Raw genomic sequence first — 24346 nt, 5'->3', positions numbered from 1 at the left:
CTGGCGAGGACCTCCCTCTAGATTCGGAACCTATTCCTCTGACAGCTGGGGCGTTAACATTCGTGACTCTAAAACAGAAGTTTATTCACAGACAAAGTCACCCTTATTCAAACTGTTCGAAGACTTGGCCCAAGTCACTGAGATTGTCAGAGAGAATGAGTGGGAAGGCGTATACGTTTGACAACTGTCGCAGCATCTGTCGCGAAATGCAAATTGTGAAAATGTGCAATTGTACAACGTTGCTGTTCCATGATATCAGCGATGATGCAGGTATCGAGGCTTAACGTTTGTAACAAACCAACTGTCTTAATAATAGCTGGCTCAATTATACTGCTAAAGAATTAGAGTTTATTGAGGACTCTAGCCTAATATCTCCAGAAACACGGCCTGACATGCGACCAATACCAAAACTCTGTTAAGTACACCTCTATTAGCTTGATATACCAGAAGCTGGGTTATTGCACTTTGATGATTAACGTATTGAAAATAGTAACTTAACAGATAAATCATGTTGAAAACCCAGCCCTTTTTCTAAAAGTATATGCTGTAGTGCCAATAAAGTAAATGCCATGTGTTAAGGTACCATGTCAGAGCATAGGGGCGTAAAAAATCATATGACAGAAACTGAGCAGGACAAATAAAAATATATTATATATGTCAAATTTATCACGTATTGAGAATTTCACGAGTTATGACAAAAAAAGTTACTCATTTGTAACCGAAATGATTCGTTCTCGTTTACAACCTTCAATCAGTCACTAAGATTTAGTGCAATTACATTCTTGTATTTCGGTCATTTTTATTGTAAAAAAATTCTGATAAATTGCGTACCAAAAATTTTTATTATGCAAAACTATATCAGAGCACACATGATATAATTTCAAGCTTACCAGAAGTTTTATTGTGTAATATGTGATAAAATACCTATCAAATCAAACAATATATTAAAACAATTCTTCCAAATCATCTAAAACTTCTAAACAATTATACCATGAGCAAAATGACAATAAGTAACGTAATAGATATTTTTTAAAACTTTTTCCGTGAAAAATAATCAAGTGCGTTTTAATAAAAACAAAAATGGTAATGTCACAAATGAAATTGAAGCTACACTTTGCTTAGTGTACTTTAATACAATCTATTAAATAGTTTCACTTATATTTAAAATTTTTCTTCTTATTTCCCAGCAAACTTTTCTGGATAATTTTAAATGCAACCTTGTTTATTCAATTTTGTTTTTATCTTACTATTTTTCATCAATCCCAACTAATTTTAAAATCAACCTTGTGAAAACATTTTTTTGTTTTTATCTAACTATTTTTGATCAAACAAAGCACAATTATTGCTATTAAAAAACATTGAGGTGACTATTTTTTTATATTTTCATTTTTTTCTTTTCGTAGATATTACAGCGAAAAATAAAAACATTATAAAAATATCTTTACAAACATTGTCAAGCTATTCCTACAAAAAATGTGCCGGCTAATCTTTCTTCCTCTTCCGTTTTTTTGTTCTTTCTCATTTTTATCTGGTTCTCTCTGAAATTTATCAAATTTTTGTTATGAAAATCTTGTCTGACTTGAAGAAACGAAAAGTTTAACTGAGCTTTTTTGTGGAACAACAAACTTGGAATTATTTAATAGAATTGAGCAAATTTGTTAGGCAAGTTCAGAGAGGGTGTTTCCCTGTCAAGTATTTTAACAATTTGATCCAAAAAATTTCCCTAGTGTTTATTTAATCAGTTGCTTTTAATCTTTCTTTCATCAACATATTCAAAAAAAATTTGAATATTTTATTTTTTTCTTGTTGTGTTTTCTCTGAAATTTGTCCGAATGCAACCTCTATTTAATTCGAATGAAACAAATAATTAATCATGAATTTTCCTCCTGAAAACATCTAAACAATTATACTATGAGCAAGATGACAATAAGTAACGTAATAGATATTTTTTAAAACTTTTTCCGTGAAAAATAATCAAGTGCTTTTTAAAAAAAAACAAAAATGGTAATGTCACAAGTGAAATTGAAGCTACACTTTGCTTAGTGTACTTTAATACAATCTATTAAATAATTTTACTTATATTTTAAATTTTTCTTCTTATTTCCCGGCAACCTTTTCTGAATAATTTTAAATGCAACCTTGTTTAATTAATTTTGTTTTTATCTAAACACTTTTCATCAATCCCAAATAATTTTAAATTCAACCATGTGAAATCAGTTTTCGTTTTTATCTAACTATTTTTGATCTAACAAAGCACATTTATTGTTGCTAAAAAACATTGAAGTGACTAATTTCGTTTTTTTTTCATTTTTTTCTTTTCGTAGATATTACAGCGAAGAATAAAAACATTATAAAAATTATCTTTACAAACATTGTCAAGCTATTCCTACAAAAAATGTGCCGGCTAATCTTTCTTCCTCTTCCGTTTTTTTGTTCTTTCTCATTTTTATCTGGTTCTCTCTGAAATTTATCAAATTTTTGTTATGAAAATCTTGTCTGACTTGAAGAAACGAAAAGTTTAACTGGGCTATTTTTGTGGAACAACAAACTCGGAATTATTTAATCGAATTGAGCAAATTTGTTAGGCAAGTTCAGAGACGGTGTTTCCCTGTCAAGTATTTTAGCAATTTGATCCAAATATTTTCCCTAGTGTTTGTTTAATCAATTGCTTTAAAGCTTTCTGGCACCAAGATATTCCATAGAAGTTTTAAAATTTTGTTTTTTCCTCTTGTCTTTTCTCCGAAATTTGTCCGAATGCAACCTCTCTTTACTTGGAATGAAACAAATAATTAATCACGAATTTTCCTCTGATTTCTTTTGCTGAGCCGATATCATAGTTCAAATTTGAAATCGGGAAAGCGACGCATAAAAGAAGTTGTATCCAAAAAGATTGTACAGTCGGGCCAAGTTAATTTTGTTTCTGGAAAATGAATGTGACAATTTTTCTGTCCTATGAATCTGTGCCAATTTAGGATGAGCTTCATTGAGAAACATTTTTCGATACAACTTTTGTTTTGACGGTTGGGAACATTATATGTGAACCCACATCGCTGATCCTGCTTCTTCGCTCTACGGCATGTCTCCAAGTGATGAATAAATATATCAATTCAACAATCACTCAATAACTCGTGAAGAAACTGTTGAAAAAGTTGAGAAAATAGTTGCTCTCATTAAGATTGTACAGCCAATAAATAAATGATACATATTTTCCTCTTCCTCCTTTTGAGTCATTATCATTCGAATCTTCAAAAAGACAACGTCAAAAAACATTAAGCTTTTTGTTTTGTAAGATAAAATGTTGCTAGTTTCGTTGTTATATCTGTTTTAAAACATGAGAACACTTCATTCTGTTTTATTATAGAATCTCGTACAACACATTAGCAACTTTTCGTTTTCAATCCACAGAACCTGAAATAAGGGTTCGTTGAACCATTAAACCATCAATCAACAACTTTGATCACATTGTTAATCTCCTAGATTTCAAGGAAAAGTCGCAGCAGAAGTGTGACTTCTGGAGGAGACACAAAACATGTGTTGAGATGGTCAAACGAGAGTTCAATAGCAGAGTTGACATGTGTGGATGTACTCAGGCTTGTAGAGAACGGATTCTGCAGAAATCAGGTAAACACAAAAAAACATGGTCAGAAATTTAAAGTGTGTGTGTGTGTGTGTGTGTGTGTGTGTGTGTGTGTGTGTGTGTGTGTCTGTGTGTGTAGTGTGTAGTGTGTGTCTGTGTGTGTAGTGTGTAGTGTGTGTGTGGTGTGTGTATTTGTTTGTGTGTGGTGTGTGTGTGTGTGTGTGTGTGTGGTGTGTGAGTGTCTGTGTGTGTAGTGTGTAGTGTGTGTGTGGTGTGTGTGTGTTTGTGTGTGTGGTGTGTGTATGTTTGGGTGTGTGGTGTGTGTCTGTGGTGTGTGTGTGTGTGTGTGTTTGTGTGTGTGTGTGGTGTGTGTGTGTGTGTGTGTTTGTGTGTGTGTGTGTGTGGTGTGTGTGTGTGTGTGTTTGTGTGTGTGGTGTGTGTGTGTTTGTGTGTGTGGTGTGTGTGTGGTGTGTGTGTATGTGTGTGTGTGGTGTGTGTGTGTGTGCTTGTGTGTGTGGTGTGTGTGTGTGTGTGTTTGTGTGTGTGGTGTGTGTGTTTGTGTGTGTGTGGTATATGTGTGTGGTGTGTGTGTTTGTGTGTGTGGTGTGTGTGTGTTTGTGTGTGTGTGGTGTGTGTGTGCTTGTGTGTGTGGTGTGTGTGTGGTGTGTGTGTGTTTGTGTGTGTTGTGTGTGTGAGTGTGTGTTTTTGTGTGGCGTGTGTGTGTGTTTGTGTTTGTTTGTGTGTGTGGTATGTGTGTGTTTGTGTGTTTGTGTGTGTGGTGTGTGTGTGTGAGTGGTGTATGTGTGTAGTGTAGGTGTTTGTGTGTGTGTGTGTGGTGTGTGTGTTTGTTTGTGTGTGTGGTGTGTGTGTGTGTGTGGTGTGTGTGTTTGTGTGTGTGGTGTGTGTGTGTGTGTGTGTGTGGTGTGTGTGTGTGTGTTTGTGTGTGTGGTGTGTGTGTGTGTTTGTTTGTTGTGTGTGTGTGTGTGTGTGTGTGTGTGTGTGTGTGTGTGTGTGTGTGTGTGTGTGTGTGTGTGTGTGGTGAGTGTGGTGTGTGTGTGGGCATGTGTGTAAAGGTCCTTTGATGCTTATCCATTAAAATTTTTAAAAAAAACTTACATGATGTTGTGTTTTTACAACAGCCTAGCAAAATCATTTTGGCAAGATTTTAACTCATTCATGGAAGGCACCACCAGTCCAGGATGCCAAATGGGAGCATAACAATCTCTCAAGTTCAATATAAGATCAGCTATGAGGAAAAGTGGACCAATACCTAAAGTTATTATTGAAGAACAATCTTGAGCAAAAAGTTAGAAATCTAACAAGATGCTATATCATTAAGAATTAAGACAATTATTTATTGGCTAAACGAAAAAAAAAACCTTTCGAAAAAAAGAAAGAAAAATTTCTAACTACGCCGAACGTTATTTGCTTTTGAATATTCAACTGCTATCCTGCTTAGCGTTCTTCACCCGAGCGGTGACCCCATCAGTTTGTTAAAAATCTCTTAGCTCAATCATAAATTGCGCGAAGCGCAGGCATCCACCTTGGAACACGGCAACACCAGATCAGGGAGAAGATTCACTACTCACAACGCTACCTACATACGCAAATGGCTCGAATTAATTGATGATGGGGGGGGGGGGGGGGTTGGATTTTCAGATTGAATGCGGATTATAAACTGAAACACACTGTATTGGTATATGCCAAGTAGTGAGCCACATATATAAAATCTGAAATGAAACACTTTTTTATCTTGATATACAGCAAGAAAACCGAAAAAACAATATCTGTTGTAACAAAGAACTGATGGTTCAATATCACAGTTCATCAATTTGTTGCTACTGTTCTAGATTCAACATGTACTTAACTGTCATTTACTGCTTTTAAATCTTCCCAACTTGAGGTCCAGAACTAAATTTTCCTTTGATCAGAATTTCCACACCGAAATAACCTCTGATCAGAATTTCCAGTCTGATTGCGTCTCTCATCAGACTTTCCAGACCAAAGGAGTTTTGATCGGGCTATCTCCGGACCATGGTCCAGACTCAAATTCAGGATCGAGACCAATTCCAAACCCAATTAACCTCTGATCAGACTCAGTCAAGACCACTTCCTCAGTTGACCACCTATCAAAAACAGTAAAAACCCCCCATCAGCCCCCCTCACCCATGAGCCCCCCTCCCCCATTAACCCCTAACCCCCCATCAGCCCCTCCATTATCCCCCACCAACACTCCCCTCTCATCTAGCCTTCTCAAACCTACCCCCATCACATTGATCCCCGTAACACACACACACACACGCACACACACTCACACACACACACACACACACACACACAGACACACACACAAATACACACACCGGTAAACCCCCCCCCCCGCTATTTCTAGCCTCTCTCAGTCCCAACAGGCTACTCTCGAAGCCAAACACTAGCCGTTCGTTTGAGAGCAATTGGCTCGAAGTTAGTCGGTTATGTTAATTGATATTACCCGGGTTGGGGTGTCACCACCAGGAGGTGAATGCTATGAGAAAAACGGGTTGCCGGCGAAATTGTTTTTATTATGCGTTCAAAATGTTATAATCAGACTATCATGCGCTCAAAGAGGTTATGGTCAGTCATAGGCGCTCTCAAGTCCGTCTATTATCAAACCCAACTGCGTTCGAAATGGTCATTATCAGACACTATCCTGCGTTCGAAGTGGTCATGATCGTACATACTATACTCGTTCAAACTCCAGATCAGACCTAAGTGCGCTCCAATAGGTTATAATCAGACCCAAGTGCGCTCGAATTCACCGCTGATCAGACCCAAGTGCACTCTAAACCGCCTATGATCAGACTTTTCAGGCGAAATTGACCTCTGATCAGACCATCTCCGGGCAAACTCCAGACTGTAGTGCGCTCGAAATTCCGTCTAGACCCTGTAATTTCGGTCTGGGAACACACGGGTGTGCGCTCGACTGGGTCTGATTATAAACAAATTTGGTTCTGGAGCTCAACCTGTGTTTATATAACGCTAACGTTAATAGAAACGCGTTAAGATAAAAAATATGTTCTTCAAGCTTCAAAGGTGCATCACTCAAAACTGCATTAAAAAGATCAATCATTTCATTTTGCTCTGAATAAGATATGAGCATGCAATGTAAAACACAAGACCTAATTGTCAGTCCTTTTAAAAAAAACGGCCTGTGGGTTTTTACACGACATGATTGATCAAATTATCTTCTTAGGTCACACGGTATTTTCTTTTTATGAGTTTTGAATCGTCAGTTTAGTATTGGGTTTAAATGATTCAGTACTGAAAGTCTATGACGCATCTACGAAAGACTGTGTCGCAACTCATCGACAAACACAAATGCGAAAGAAACGTTTCTTATCCGGCACTCGGAAAAATCATGCGTATGAGGTATCTAAGCTAATACATCAATTTGAAAAACTTACGCTCTCTCAATTGATAAAACGTAAGTTTGTGTTCAACTACTCAATATTTCGGAATTGATTTCTCCCTTAATGAAAAAGATCCTAATTTTCTATTAAGATATACATCTTAATAGAATTTTCGGATCATTTGCATAAAGGCAGAACAAAAAAAAATATTCTTCTTGTTTCAATAGTGTCCTCGACTAGCTGGCCCACTGGAAAATACGCGCCCTACTTCGCTTCTGTGATGCAGAGATTGCCAACTGTGAATTTGAACACGTTCCTAGTACAAGCTATCAGTTCAGGTGGAGAGAGCGAACTAAGATCCACCATAGCACTCAACACAGCTCGAGTTGAGGTGAGAGAAGACTAAATGCGTAAGATAATCACCAAAAATTTACAATCGTTAGTGATTTTTGTATCCGTTTTTAATTTAGTTTATGTTAGGGAGTATCAGCAGTCGCAATTATTGCGAAAATGGACTTCTAGTTGAACAGAAACAGCGTATCCTACGAGTAATTTTTTTGAGCTAACCATTACACCATCTCGGACGAACCATTCTCTTGTTCTTTCCTGTTCTTCAAGGCTTACCTCTATAGCCAAGTCTACGTTCAACTAATATGGATCTTTTTGACAAGATATTTAAAGCTTATCGTGTGATAAAATTTTACATTAAACTGTTCTCTGTCTGAGCCTTCTAATAGATTTTACCTTTTGTCAAAAGCGAAAGCTACCCTTCCTTTGCCATTTCTTTCTAGGAATTGACAGTAATGACCGTTACTGAATCTAAGAAATGACTGCTTACGCAGAGATTTTATTAGGTAATGACTGTTTATGATTGCTAAATGCAATTTGTCCATACAAATTTCCGTTTAGCTCCCAAATCTTTCGTTCTTAAGATCCGTAAAACACCAGCGGGACAGATCCTGCACTACAGTTCAACCATTTGCATTGAACAGAAAACAAAATTGGCCTTGACCTGCATAGTAAGGCAGACCCGAGGTGGGCTCCTTTTACAGCCTTAAAGTATAAAGAGCTAGAGCTACTTATTTCTGCGCGCGAAGTAGGCTGACCTATATCTCTCAGACTAACCGACTCAGTAAAACACTGAAGATACACTTCAATTCTAACGATGTTCAAAAGAGTTAACACAGGAGACAGAGGTATACACATCGTGCAACTACTCCATTAGACTGACTATAGTTAGTGAAGGTAGCGCTATATAAAAGAGAATAGTGTCTTCTTAGTCTCTGATTGGTTGAAGGTGGGGTATTGGTCTATCCTAATACACAAAAACATGTAACAAGCTAATTCAAACAAAATAACAAAAAAATAATTATTGTGCAAAGAGGTTTTAAAATTAATCAAAGATCATAAACGTCTTTGAAAAGGATACTAAAGAACTACAGACAAAACCCAATTCAGTTGACAAGATTAAATTGCGCGCAAAAAAAGCTAATAAAAACAAAATTGAATTCATCGGAAATTGAATGAAATGATCCAAGATCCTTCGGTTGTGCAAAAAATGCAAGAATAGGAGCCAAGAAATATATGTGCAAAACTATATGAAACAAAAACGACTTCGAAGAATCCTAAAACCAAATTGTAGGCAAGAAAATTCTAGAAGAACCAATTTTCTTAAATCAACTTTTAAAATTTTAAAGAAAAATCAAAAGTTGTCGCACACAAGAAGTTTTGGACCTAATTGTTTGCGCTTTTCAATTAGGTTATCTTCCCGTTCTTCAGAAACAATTGTGTGCTGCATTGATTTTCGCATCATGCATCACATCTGCTCAGTTGTTTTGAAAACTGCCCAAAAATGCTCTATTTCCAGTCAATTTAAGAAGAGTTTTATCAATACTTCAATACATCAGGTACTTTCACTCGAAATAAGTGACCATCTTTGGTTAAAGAAAATTTATAGAAGTTTCAAGGAGTCATAATTATAAGCTTTTAATCGCAATCATAAGAATTTTTTAATGCAAATGATACGAAAAAAGGAGAAAAAGAGAGACACAAAACAAAACACGTAACCCTTCTATTTAACCAATATACAAATAAAGATTTCATATGTATCTCAATATCATCATGACACACAAATTATCCGAGCAATCTCATTCTATTTTGTTAAATATATGACAAATCGAATACATTTAACTAGAAAAATCTTGAAAGATAATAAACTTTTTAAAAAATAAAACTAAAGAAACAACGGAACAAAATTTGAACATAATTGGGATCTGGGAGAACACTCCTGGCTAAGTTTTCAAACATACAAATATCAAACATCCTTTTTTCATACAAAACTGATCAGCGATCCTCTTGTTCTATAAAAATGGGAACCTAAGATGAATTACGTCAGGTTATTTGAAGAAGACCAAAAAATAATTTTCGAAGTTAAGATGTTAATGCAAAGAACTAACAGAAAACAAAAACACCAACAAAACGCCTAAACATTCTGCCAAAGCAAAAAGCAATTAAGAGTACCAAATATAAAAATATAATTTCTAGTCATATAATACAGAACTAAATACACATTGCAGCAGATTTGTTTCGAAAAAATTATGAAAATTTAAAAAAATCTGAAAGAGAAAACTTAACATATGAGTGATCAACTGCGAACAAACTAGCAAACCATCAAAAGTCAATTCTTTGAAAAGAGATTAGAAAGATCGGGCATAGTTTGGTTCTTCACAATTGCCATTGCCAAAAACATCAACAAATAGCGAGTCGTGTAAAGTGTTTGGAAATAAATCTAAAAATAAAAAAATAAAAGCCCCGTAAAATCGACGCTACCTGCTAAACGCTACTTGTTTTTCCAGCATCAAAAACTTTTAAAAAATAAGGCTAACTTAAACTCTGAGCTTGTTCCAGAATCTTATAGTATCGTGATCAGACATTTTCATGTTTTTTAAAGTTATTTTGAAGTCAAACATGAGCAGAGTCTTAGACAGTTGAAGTATAAAGGAAAACTTAAGAATGAGTTGTTTTTAAACCTAAACTTTGTGTATTGCTTTAAGAGCCCAATGTGACTCAAAAATTATTTTTCTTCTTATATCACCTAGTGTGTTATAGTACTCAACTAATATTGTGTTAGTCAATTGAGTCGCGAATGCTTATCAAACCACTGAGCTAGGGCAATTGCGTCGCGATTGCCAATTATCTTTATGCTATTTGAATTCTCTACCTTGAATTGTTTTTTGCGGTGCGAATGGTTCAATCCTAATTGAGCAGGCGTATTTGAAAATCGAATTACTGAAGTTAAATTGAAACTGAATTATAGCGACGCAAATTGGAGAATGACAAATAAAATCACTAAAATGAAATTTAAAAGGAAATAACCTTATTTCACGAGTTAACCACGAAACAGGAAGGACTTTAAAAAATGTTTACAGTGTGAACAGACAATTTCCTGTCTAAAGTATGAACAGACATTAGAAAGGGTGGAAAGCATGATGAACTGAAATTAACTAACTAAATTAAAGCACCTGCCCTTCCAATGGAAAACATGAACTAAATACGGTGATGCATATTCTGAGGGTAATATCCATCCCGTATGACATTTCCCCCTGTTTGAGAAAAATTAGTAGATAAAATCTGAAAAATAATACTTATTCACCGGTTATATACATAATAGAATGTCAAATAATAAATAAAACATAGAGTTCAAATGGTTTTGAGTTTTAATCTGAGTCAGATTGTGCTTGAGTTTCAGCTTCTAAGACCGTCATCTCTCTCGGTAGATTAGGGTTAGGGTCAGAAGTCCATCTCTCATTGGGGTTTCGTGGCGACATTTCCCCAATGAATGTTGTGTCCGATACGGGAACATAAGCCGAATATCCCTCCGTATTTTGTATTTTTCGACAATTGATGTTGTAGACTTTTTCTGTTTCTTCAAATTCCTTTTGCTTCTCCGCACTGATGGTGTATCCGAGTCCGATGTATCACTCACCGTCAATTGTCTCTTTTCTTTACGTTCCTTACGTAAAATCGGTGTTGGCTGTTGTGGTGAAGCCACTTGTGATGCGGATGGTCCAGCTGTGTTGGGATTGTTCGGCGGCGCTGCGAGTGGCACAGGCGGGCTAAAGTGAAGGATTTGTGTTATATCCCGTCGATTCATAAAGGCGTTGTCATGCTTCGGGTTTTATGCGAAATTACTCGTCGTTGAAATGCAAGATCTACCCAATGAAATAACACTGACATCGTCAGCTGGTTTTTTGTTTCGCTTGATTTTCTTACTTCCTAAGTATTTTCGGATCTATGGTTCGTTATTTTTTGGTCGAGCGTTTTCTCGGAAATTTTCTTTGGTCTACGGTCAATATATTGGCCCAACTCCGTATCTCGCTCGTTTTTCGTTCCAAATTTCGCAATGTCGGAGTTTCTTACACGCACTTCTTGTCGGTTGGGTTCTTTGACAACACTTGCAGTTGGACTTATCTTTCTAACTGTACTGCCAGGGGCGAGAACTTCGTACACACAATCTAGGTTCTTTTTCTGGCTTGGGCTCTCATGGATTTTGCGCGCGATTTTCACCTGGACACTACGTTCGCTACACGGAATTGGTCGTGCTAGTCCTTCCGACCAAATGAGCCGCGATTCGCAATACTTCACTTTTTCTTGCTCTTTTTGTGCTAGATTGTTCGCTGCACAAAATAGTTTTTCGATTTCAGTATCGAAAAAAAAGCCAGGTCTATGGGATCTGCCAGGAATTATATCTGCATTTAAATAATGTTGAATTAGTTTATTATAATTTAAATGATTATTATTCGATTTAGTGGTGATTGTTGAAATTGGTGGATTGCATGTTCTACCAAACTGTGCCTCGAATGGTGTAGTATCTATTGAATTTTGTTTTGATATTCTTAATTGTTGTATAATTGCATGTAGTGATTGTTCTAAATTAAACTTTTTTTTTAATTGTGTTTTCATACATGACAGTTGTTGTTTAATTGTTTGAATAAGACGTTCTGCTAAATCTATTGCCCTGTGGTCATTTGCGGGTGCATATATAGGGGTGATCTTTTTTCTGTACAAAATGTTTCAAAATTTTGTCCTGTAAAACATCTAGCTTGATCTAATCTTATTGTTCTAAGTACACCGTGATTATATATTTAGTTTTTTATAAATGTAATTACATTTGTGCCAGAAGCGTTATTTACTATTTCAGGTGTAGGGTGTTTTGAATATCTGTCTACCCTTGTAATAAAATACTGCTCTATGCCTTTTTCGTTAGGTTTTAGCCTACCAAAATCTATTAGGATTTCGTCATTTAGTTCAATAGATTTTGGTAAAGGTGTCCATTTGCAGTGCGGAATCACTGATTTTAAATTCTTACCAGTTTCCGTGCAGGCTTTGCACTCACTGACTTTCGCCAGTATATCCCGATGATAATATGGCCACCAAACATTCTGTGCTAGCGACAGCATAGCAAAGCTCCCAGGTTGCGTTTAGTGGATATCTTCTAATACTGCGCCCTTGATTGCCTTCGGTATTGCTTTCCGTTCGTCCAGACAAATGCACCCCTTTGTCACACTAAGGTCCCGCCAATAAGAAAAGATGTTTGGGCTAATTTCCTTCAATCTGTCCGGGTCATCTCTGAGCACACAGTCGCGGAGTTCTTTCAAAATTGCATCTTTCCCAGTGAGTATTGCTAGTAGTTTTTTACTGAAGACTTTATTGAGGGTATCGGTGAAACGCAAGTCCTCTGCTGCATCAAGTAGACTACCAGAAGGGGTTGTTTTTATATGTTGGATGAAGTATTTGTTGCCTGCGTTGAGGGAGTGTTGTATGAGAAGTTGACTCGGGCTCTACTTGGGGTAGCTTTATTTGTCTTCGATCGTGGCATTTTAGTGATTGAAGTGACGGAGTTCTTCTGATTGGACTTTATTCTGAGTGAGTCTTGGGCAAGAGCAATATATGTTTCTGTGGGCTGTATTTATACTTAGAAAATTTTACATTCGCGGTTAATTTGACATATTTGTGTTGATTACTTGATTAAATACCAATTGTGGGCTCTATTGGGTTTACTTGTTCAAATTGTTCACATTATTTATTGTTTGATATTTGCAGTGTTTTTGCAGTGAATTTGTTAATGAAATGTGAATAATTTGCTGTAGGATTATATGGTACGAATTTTGAGTTTGCAATTTTAGAAGGCATTTGCGACGCGAACGGTGTAGTTAAATACGGATTAACTGTTGAATTTGAGAATATTAATTGCGGCGCGAATGGTAATAACTTTCCACAATGCAACTGTGATGCAACTGGTTGAGTATTAAATTTTAGATTATAGTTTAGTGATGTAAGCATTTGCGATGCGATTTATTGATTTGAACGATAAGAGGGTAAATGTACTCGTAATATGCTATTAAGTTTTTGTGTAGTGTTTTGTTTATTTTGAAATAGACGTTTCATTGAATCACGAATTTTAGATATTGTTGCTAATACGAAATGTTCGTCATATGTAGAGACTTTTTAAGCTTGTGCAAATGGGTTTCTGGACATGTAGTCTACCAGGCCCATTTTTGCTCCCGGCATGTGTTCAATTGTGAAGTTGTATGGAAGTAATCGGTCAATCCATCTAGAAAGTCGACTATTGTATGATCTATTTGATCTGTGCTCTTTTAAAATGGATATTAGTGCACAATGATCTGTTTTGACTGTGAAGTTTTTCCCATACAGATAATATTTAAAGTAGTCAATGGACCAAACTATCCCCAATAAATCTAATTCAATAACACTGTAACCTTCTTCTGTTGGATTTAGAAATCGCGACGCGAATGATATTGGTTTCCAACCTTCAGGTGTGTTTTGTTCAAGGGCTTTTGCCAGCGCAGAGCGTGATGCATCACATTTAACTCTAACGTCTAATTTCGGATTATAGTGACTTTTTTCCGTACTGGCATCAATTTTCTCCTTTATTAAGTGGAAATGTTTATTATGTTCTTCTGACCAAATAAGTTTTGTGGATTTTTTGAGAAGTGGTCTAAGTGGATGATATAATTGTGCTAGATGTGGTATGAATTTACTAATGTAATGTACTCACCCGAGGAAGGATTGTAAGCGTTTTAGTGTTGATGGCGCTGGTATTGCTAAAATTGCTGCAGTTTTACTTTCAAGTGGTGATATGCCCGTTTGGGTAAATTTGTACCCCAGCCATTCAATTTGCGTTTTTTCAAAATGACATTTTTGGAGATTAATTCTCAAGTCGTCTTCATCTAACTTTTTGAAACACTTTGTGACATATGCTAAATGGTCGGTTTCGGAACCTGTGCTAACAATTATTATGTCATCTAAGAAACAGTAGGTGTTTTGTAGACCTATCAGTGTATAGTCCATTGCTTTTTGTAATTCTGCCGGCATTTCAGTGAGGCCATAGAATCCTGTTTTAAATCTATAAGTGCCTCTAGATTCTCCCCAAATAATATTATAATTACAGTGTTTCGCAGTATCTTTGTTCAATTGTAATTGACTATAGACATATTTGAGATCTAGTGTGGAAAAATATGCTTGCTGACCGTTTTGAGTGTCTGCAAGGTGTTGTGAGGTTGTGTCTATTAGCATGTCAATGTTTGGCATTTGGTATTTGTATATGTATTGCTTTATTTGATACTTTAGAGTCAAATGTCATTTTGATAGATTGATCTTTTTTAACTGTGAAAACGATTGGAGATATGAAATATTCGTATGAGCAACTAGATAATTTTTCGATATGGCCTTCTTTCTGTAGACGTTTTTATTCCACCGTAACACTAGGTTGTGGAGTAATGGGAACGCGTCGACCTTTTTGGTGCTTTGCTGTAAACTTTTGATGAAATTTTGATTTCACTACATGTGTCTTTGAGATGCCATTTTTTGAAATCAAATGAGGAAATTGAGCCACGATTGTCTCTTTAGTCTTACATGTAGAATTATTAAAATTATTAACACATTTACCATTCTCTGGTTGTTGCTTTTGGACAATTGCAAGACCAAGACTATTGAAAAGATCTCTCGCGATGATGATTTCGTGATCGTCCTCCACAATTGTTCGGCGGGCATCTTTGCAGGTCCAGTTATTGTATGTCACCTTTGTCTCGAGATGTCCAGGGATTTTGATTGGCTCTTTTGAGAAAGTTCTTAATTCCCTGCTCTCTTTTGTAGTGATCCATTTTGCAGATGGTGTAGTTCGAAAGATTCGATTTGCTAGCGTCTTCGTGATGAGACTAACTACACTTCCAGAGTCAATCGTTGCGTTTGCTTGTACTTCTCCAAACTGGTTTTTTGTATTTAAGGGTTCCAGTTGATGAGCCGAATCGCAGGAAATGGCCGCCACATAATTATCAGAGTTGCTATCATAATTGGAGTCATAGACTTGCTCGTATAGCTGTTGATAGCTAGTTATATAATTAACGGATTCTTCATTATCGTTTTTCAGCAGTTTTATTTGATTGACATTTGTTTGTGGAGGTTTGGGTGTCTGTCCTTGTGATATTTTTTGTTTTCTGCATTTCCTAGCGAAGTGTCCAATTATACCACAATTATTGCACTTTTTGCCATTCGCGGGGCAAATTTGTCGATGGTTTTAGCTCCATCGTTGGCCACAATTAGTACAAACACTCGTGTGCTGATAGTTTTGGGGTACAGATGGGTGGGTGTGAAGTCCTTGCGAGCTGGTTGGTAATTCGCGTTGCAATTGCGAGTTTGAAAAGTGTTAACAGCATTGACTAAGTTTGTAGTTAGAGCCAAGTTTTGATTTATCTTTTGTTGATTTTGTGCCCCCATTTCCATTTGAACTATCATCTCGAGTGCTTTAGTAGGTTCAACAGTCTCCTTTAGCAATTCTTTTTGAGTCTCATTATCCCTCATATTAATTATAAATCAATTCCGAATAAGAGTAGTTTCTTCGTTTCCAAAACTACAGCTTTCTGCTTGCTCGATTAGACGACCGTAAAAACTTTCAACAGATTCGCCCTTTTTTTGTTTGGACAAAAAGAAGACAAAGTGGTCATACGTGATGTTTCTAATTTTAGTGACAGATTCCTCCATTGTTCGCCAAAGTTCTTTGAATGGTTCTTTCTCGAGTTGAAAATTGGGGTTTTCACTTCTAAAAATACGACGTCATTCATTTCCAATACTCAAAAACAGTAATGATACTGACTTTTATTCGTAAATTTCCCACAGCTTATCTCCAAACAAAATGCGAACTCCATCTATCTTTTTACATTGATTTAGCCAATTAACTTTGAGTTGCTGATTGCGAACTTTTGGGTCCCTTTCCGTTGCTTGTGTATGGTTCTCCACTGGTTTCTCGTATGTCGGTTCAGTAGGGTATGTGACTGTTGCCGGTGGTTCTTTCAGCAAGAGTTCGAGTTGTATCTCTTCTTTTGCCAACAAGGCTAGCTTCCATTGATGTGTCCACTTGTCCCACGTCAGAGGTGGGGTAGCAGTTTGTTTCTCACTAAATGCGTCAACGTGAAGGGGCGTCTTTTTGGATTCAGCTGCTGACTGCGCCATTATATACTCAATTACTATTGTTTTAGTCAATTGAGTCGCGAATGCTTATTACACCACTGAGCTAGGGCAATTGCATCGTGATTGCCAATTATCTTTATGCTATTTGAATTCTCAACCTTGAATTGTTTTTTCGCGGTGCGAATGGCTCAATCTCAATTATGCAGGCGTATTTGAAAAGCGATTTACTGAAGTTAAATTGAAACTGAATTATAGCGATGCAAATTGAAGAATGACAAATAAAATCACTAAAATGAAATTTAAAAGGAAATAACTTTATTTCACGAGTTGATCACGAAACAAGAAGGACTTAAAAAAATGTTTACAGTGTGAACAGACAGTTTCCTGTCTAAAGTATGAACAGACATTAAGGTGGGTTGAAAGCATGATGAACTGAAAATAACTAACTAAAATAAAGCACCTGCCCTTCAACTAGAAAACATGAACTAAATACGGTGATGAATATTCTGAGGGTAATATCCATCTCGTATGACATAGTGTATAATAAAAGATTCGCACATCAAAACTATTTATCTCATATTTTCATTACTGATCTGGCTTCTCTAAATTGGCACCTGAAATTGACTTCTATTTGACTCCAAGAACAATCACGATAAGCTGATCTCCGATAGTAACTAAAGACAATCCGTTTTTCAAAATTTCTAAATCTTTCATGACATTTCTTTTACGGTTTGTCTAAATCTCCTCTCAAATTCAATATCTACTTAAATTTAAAACAATTGAAATTTATGAAAAACATGAACAAAGGACGCAGAAAGTATATTGAAAGTTAAACCAAATTCGCTGGGAGCAGTCTATTAGCCTGAATTGTTCTATCGAAACACCTACGATTTAGAGGCCACAACTTGAATCAAAGGTCATTAGGAAAAAGCGAAAACAAAAAGAAAAAACAAACTCAAAATATCAATTCAGACTAATGCATAAATGCAAAATATGGGGCTCTAAAGGTCGTCAGAAGAAACTTATAAACTTTTTGTCTCAGAAAAAAACAGTAAGACGTTGAAACGTTTTTTCTAACTTATCTAGTACACACAAACATGCAAAAAGCAAATACAAACAAATAAAAAAATTATGCGTGTAAAGTTCTATGAAAATTAATCAATGATTGTATACGTCTTTAAAAAGGATATTCAAAAACTACAGAGAAAACCCAATTCAATTGACTAAAATTAAAATGCTTGCGAAAACAGCTCATTAAAAAATTCAAATAATCGAAAATTGAATAAACTGATACAAGATCATCCGGTTGCGCAAAAATTGCAAAAATGGGAACCTAGAGAAAATTGTGTAGAATGACTTGAAATGAAAACGGTTTCGAAGAATCATAAATTCAAAATGTATGCTAAAAAAATCTAGAAGAGCCAATTTTTTTAAATCCACAAATAAATATTAAATAAAAAGCAAAAGTTGTCGCACAGAAGAAGGTTTGCACCTAATTTTTTGAGTTTTTCAAATGACAGAGCGCTCAAAGTATTCAGGTTATCTTTCCTTTGTTCACAAGCAATTTTTTTGTGCTGCATTGATTTTCCAATCATGCATCAGCTGTTTTGAAAACTACCCAATACAGCTATTTTTCAAAGCAAATTAAAAAGAGACACTTCGAGACATCAGGTACTTTTAATCAAGAATTACTAGTAATCATGAGAATGTGTTAATGCAAATGATAGTAAAACGGAGAAAACTGGAGACACAAAACAAAACACGTAACTTTTCCATTCCATATCTTCCAATCATCATGATACACAAATTATTCTAGCGATTTAATTATATTACAAATATTTTGTTTAAAATGTGACAAACTGATTTAAATTAATTTGTTAAGTCTTAAGAGATCATAAACTTCTTAAAAATAACAATGAAGAAACAACTGACCAATTTTTGGAACAAACTTGGGATCTGAGAGAAAAACTGCTGGCTAAGTTTTCAAACACTCAAATATCAAATACCATTTTTTGATACAAAACTGATCAGCGATCCTCTTTATCTAAAAAATGGCAACCTAAGATGGATTAGGTCGTGTTTTTTTTGGAGTAGGTCAAAAAATAGTTTTCAAATTTGTGATGGTAAGGCAAAAAACTAAAAGAAAACAAAAACATCAACAAAAGGACTAAATTTTCTGCCAAAGCAAAAAGCAATAAAGAGTACCAAATTTAATAATATAATTTCTAGTCATATAATACAGAAATAAATACACATTGCAGCAGATTTGTTTCGAAAAAATTATGAAAATTTAAAAAAATTTGAAAGAATAAACTTAACATATGAGTGAGCAACTGCGAGCAAACCAGCAAACCATCAAATGTCAATCTCTGAAAGGTGATTAGAAAGATTGGGGATGATCTGGTTCTTCACAATTGTCATTGCCAAAATAGCAACAAACAGTGAGTCGTGTAAAGTGTTTGGAAATAGTGCTAAAAACTAAAAGCCCGTAAAATTGACGCTGCCTGCAAATTGCTACTTGTTTTCTTCCATCATCAAAAACTTTTAAAAAATTAGGTTAGCTTAAACTCCGAGCTTGTTCCAGAATCCACTGGTATCGTGATCAGACATTTTCATATTTTTTAAAGTTATTTTGAATTCAAACATGAGCAGAGACTTAGACAGTTGAATTATGATGGAAAAATTAAGAATGAGTTGTTTTCAAACCTAAACTTTGTGTATTGCTTTTAGAGCCCAATTTGACTCAAAAAGTAATTTTCCTCTTCTATCTTCTAGTGTATAATAAAAGATCCGCAGATCAAATCCATTTATCTCATATTTTCTTTACTGATCTGGCTTCTCTAAATTGGCACCTGAAATTGACTTCTATTTGACTCCAAGAACAATCACGATAAGCTGATCTCCGATAGTAACTAAAGACAATCCGTTTTTCAAAATTTCTAAATCTTTAATGTCATTTCTTTTACGGTTTGTCTAAATCTCCTCTCGAATTCAATTTCTAGTTCAATTTAAAACAATCAAAATTTATGAAAACAACTAAAAAACATGAACAAAGGACGCAGAAAGTATATTGAAAGTTAAACCAAATTCGCTGGGAGCAGTCTATTAGCCTTAAATGCTCTATCGAAACATCTACGAGTTTGAGGCCACACTTTGAATCAAAGGTCAACAGGAAAAAGCGAAAACTAAAAGAAAAACAAACTTAAAATTTTAGTTCAGACTAATGCATAATATGGGGCTCTTAAGGTCATCAGAAGAAACTTATAAAACTTTCTGTCTGAGAAAAAAATAGTAAGACGTTGAAATGTTTTTTCTAACTATCCTAGTACAGAAAAATATGTATAAAGTAAATTCAAACGAAATAAAAAAATTATGCGTGTAAAGTTGTTTGAAAATTAATCAATGATTATAAACGTCTTTAAAAAAGATACTTAAAAACTATAGATAAAACCCAATTCAATTGACCAAAATAAAAATGCGCGCGAAAATAGCTAATAAAAAAAATGAAATCATCGAAAATTGAATAAGAAGATGCAATATCATGCGGTTGTGCAAAAATTGCAGAGATGGGAGCCGAGAAATAATTTTGTAGACTGACTTGAAATAAAAATGGTTTCGAAGAACTATAAATTCAAAATGTATGCTAAACAAATCTAGAAGAGCCCATTTTCTTAAATCCACATATAAATATTAAAGAAAAAGCAAAAGTTGTCGCACAGAAGAGGGCTTGCACCTAATTTTTTGCGCTTTTCAAAAGACAGAGCGCTCAAAGTAGTCAGGTTATCTTCCCTTTGCTCAGAAGCAATTTTTTTGTGCTGCATTGATTTTCCAATCATGAATCAGTTGTTTTGAAAACTACCCAATACAGCTCTTTTTCAAAGCAAATTAAAAAGAGACACTTCGAGACATCAGGTACTTTTAATCAAAAATTACTAGTAATCATGAGAATGTGTTGATGCGAATGATAGAAAAAAGGAGGAAAATGGAGACACAAAACGAAACACGTAACTTTTCCATTCCATATCTTCCGATCATCATGATACACAAATTATTCTAGCGATCTAATTCTATTACAAATATTTTGTTTAAAATGTGACAAACTGTTTTAAGTTAATTTGTTCAGTCTTGAAAGATGATAATATTCTTAAAAATAACAATAAAGAAACAACTGACCAATTATTGAACAAACTTGGGATCTGAGAGAAAAACTGCTGGCTAAGATTTCAAATACACAAATATCAAATACTGTTTTTGATACAAACTGATCAGCGATCCTCTTTATCTAAAAAATGGCAACCTAAGATGGATTAGGTCGTGTTTTTTTGGAGTAGATCAAAAAATAGTTTTCAAAGTTAAGTTGTAAAGGCAAAAACCTAGAAGAAAACAAAAACACCAACAAAACGCCTAATTTTTCTGCCGAGGCAAAAAGCAAGTAAAAAAACCAAATATGATAATATAATTTCTAATCATATAATACAGAAACAATTCGAAAATACACAGTGCAGCAGAGATTTTGTGAAAAAAAAATAAAAATTTAAAAAACTTGGAAAAAATAAACTTAACATATGAGAGATCAACTACGAGCAAACTAGCAAACCATCAAATGTCAATTCGTTGAAATGGGATTAGAATGATCGGGGATCATCTGATTCTTCACAGTTGCACTTGCCGAAAATAGCAACGAAAAACGAGCCGTGTAAAGTGACTGGGAATAGTTCCAAAAGTTAAAAGCTCGTAAAATCAATCATGTTTGCTAACTTACTGTCCAGTTGGGAATACATAATTAAGTTCATAAAATTAACAAAATTTTTGTCTCCTGGGCACTGTTTCTGGACCCAATTTTTAGCCCCTTTTAAACTTTAACCCCTTTTAAAGTGGCTACAATAGGATCGCTATTAGTGTTTTGCTTACCAAACGTCTTCCCAAACGAAATAACAATGTTTTTTTACTTGCATCCTTGATTTTCAGATCATTTTTCAAAACTGCTCACCCAATTTTAAAAAAGCCAATATTACTCTTCATCAGGTCGTCTCATAGTTACTGTTTTTAATAGCTCAGTTACTTCAAGTCTTACCAAAATATGTTCATAAAAAGCTATCGTTTTGGTATGTTTCATAACTTAAGGTCATCAAATCATAATCAAAATAACTTTTTTTTCAGATAAGATGGTGAAAAAAATGGATTTTAAAAAGAAAGTGAAATTACAAAATGAAACACTTAAAAGTTTTAATTAGAAAAACATCATCAAATGTAACTCCTAATCATCCAAATTTACATAAAATTTTCTAGCCAGCTAGTTGAAACGAATATATTATGTGTAAAAATTCCGACAACCTAAAAGATTTTAATAGAAAACGATGAACTTAATCGGAATTTTTATCAAAGATGACAAATTTCTTATCAAACAATACTAAAAAACAGCACGTAAAATCAAAACAAGCTCGTAAAATCAAAAGTATATGCTAATCAATAACACTTTCCTCGCTTTTGTAAAGACTACTTGAATTTTGTTTTTTTTTGGTCGATCAAATGGCTGGAGGCTTGAAATAGGCACGATATTTTCTCTTTAATCACTATGCTTGTTCCAAAACAAAAAAATACATTTTTACGCGAATTAATTATTTTTACATCGTGTTTCACCACTGCTCAGTCAATTTTGAAATTAGCCAAGTCGCAATAAAAACCGACAGCACCCCAATTCAGTTCAATTTCGGTGAAGTATAGAGAGGCATTCTATGTATTCAAAGTTTCTTAGAGACAGGCCATGAATCCTGTATCATTTCATTACAAGGCAACCAGAGAGGCGGAAATCAAAGCATAATCGAGAGCCATCAACATTGTTTTTTTTTATCCCGCAACTCATTGAATCATTCATTTCAGTTATTACCAAATTAGATCTATTCGCTAATTCAACCTAGTGAAAACTCATTTCTATAAACTAAAGTTCCAAATAACAAGCAGAAAACTTTGGGAAGTTAAGTTTGTGAACCTCGAATTTTCTGACGATTATCATATGTTTTTTCTCGAAATCGAAAAACGCCAACCTAAAAACCATTGAAACATTATTTGAGCTGAATGAATTTCAGTTATTGATTTCATTTGAAAGAAAAATTTACGCATATTAAATATTAAGCTTGTGAAATTTCACACAAAACTTAACCAACAGTTAAAGTGTTCCACAAATTTTGAAATCCAGAGAAATTTAGTATGTATGTCTAGATCCGATTTGAGTCGCTGTCCTACACGGAGATCAAAGAAGAGCCCAAATACAACTATGCGATTCTGTTTGGGACAGTGGGAGGCAACATGGGACTGTGGGTGGGGTGGAGTATAATGACCATGTTTGAGATATTTCAATGGATATATTTCTGCACTAAAATTTTACTTCGCAGAAACTAACCAAGTGTGTTAGCGTGCCTGCGTGTATGCATATGTAATTGAGTCAATGTGTGTATGTGCGTCATCGTGTGGGTATACAATAATAATTTGTCTAAACAAATGAAAATTAAATTTTTGTCAATATTTAGTAAATCTCGATCCAAGCATTTTGTTTATCATGCACGGAGATTGAGGAGGAGCCATAATTCAAATGTATCATGTCAATAGAGGTACAGTGGAAAGTAGTATGCATCAAAGCTTAGTGTCTCAGGTTGAGGTCCTAGACGGAACCTCAACCTAGGGTGTGAACATGATCAGGTTTGAGTTATTAAAATGGACGTTTTTTGCACAAAGATCTTATATGGCTCAATTTGTTCAAGTCACATAGATCGAAGTCACGTTGCCGAACAGAAAAATATGAAAACTTAACAACGCTTATAAAAACGCAATATGAAACTTAAAACAGGGGCTTCAAAGGACGGAGGAATAGGTATTTTTGTCCCGAAAAAATTTACCGCCGATATTAAATCAAGCCTTGAAACGGTTGATGAGAGTTTTTTTTTAATCCCTTTGGGTTGAAATAACTGACCCTCTGACTGAAAAATTACTTGTTAACGTTTCTTATTGCCCAAACAAACGTCTTAGTGAGTATTTTCTTGATCAGTTAAGTACCAAATTATTGGGGGCATATAGCGTTACAGATAACATTATTTTGCTGGGAGATTACGACTTGAATTATCTGAAGTAGACAGAAAAAAGTAAATTAGACGTTTTTGCGTCAAATTCAGAATTAGAAATTGTTAACCTAAAGGATGCCACCAGAGGTTTTGATAAAACATTTACACTTATTGATCACTGTTTTGTTTCAAAATAATCAGATAACTGCCTACAATGTCACAACAACCCTTTTAACTCCGACCATTTTCTTGTTGTCTTGGAATCAAACCTCTCATCGAAATCTGAGATTGACAACATAATAACGATGAGAAATTTTCGACTTTTCTCACGCTCGCTCTAAATTTAACAGAGTTCTTGCCCTCGCCAAATGGTTTGGAATATACCAATGTGAGAATGGCAACGATATGTTTGATTCATTCATCGATATTTTTGAGAAAATTGTTGAAAGACACGCACCATTTCAGATTGTTAAAAAAGGGGAGAAACCTATAAGAAATCTTAGCCCTGGTTAACACAAGAATTGAAACATTTGATAGCCCAAAAACATGTTTTGTTCAATAAACGGAAAAAAATTCCTGACAGCGGAACGTACAGAGAATTTAAGCGCTTAAGAAACTTAGTTAATAGGAAACTAAGGGAGGCGCACAACAACTTTTGCATCAATTTCTTCCAAAAACTACCAACAAGCAAGGAACAATGGAAATTCAATAAACAAATTATCAGTCCGAGTGAAAGAATTGTCAAGGTTGATGAAATTGGATTAGACAGAAATAAGGTGATAAATTAGATAGCAAAAATTATCGACCAATTTCTGTAACATGAGTTTTGCACAAATTTT

General features: G+C 35.0%; 1 protein-coding gene across 1 annotated transcript; it reads left to right on the top strand.

Annotated features, from left to right (window-relative positions):
* Window positions 1–202: 202 nt before the first annotated feature.
* On the top strand, window positions 203–22919 carry LOC142350860 (acid-sensing ion channel 4-B-like). Its single transcript, XM_075402847.1, has 4 exons — window positions 203–270; window positions 3478–3621; window positions 7194–7357; window positions 22672–22919. The coding sequence occupies exons 1-4, from the start codon at window positions 207–209 to the stop codon at window positions 22849–22851; spliced, it is 552 nt and encodes a 183-aa protein (XP_075258962.1). The 5' UTR covers window positions 203–206; the 3' UTR covers window positions 22852–22919.
* The last annotated feature ends 1427 nt before the right edge of the window (window positions 22920–24346 follow it).

Source organism: Convolutriloba macropyga, chromosome 1 (genome assembly GCF_964194025.1).
Source record: "Convolutriloba macropyga chromosome 1, txConMacr16.3, whole genome shotgun sequence".
NCBI lineage: Eukaryota > Metazoa > Xenacoelomorpha > Acoela > Convolutidae > Convolutriloba > Convolutriloba macropyga.
Note: the sequence above shows the minus strand (reverse complement) of the source record. Positions and strands in the feature narration are given on the sequence as shown.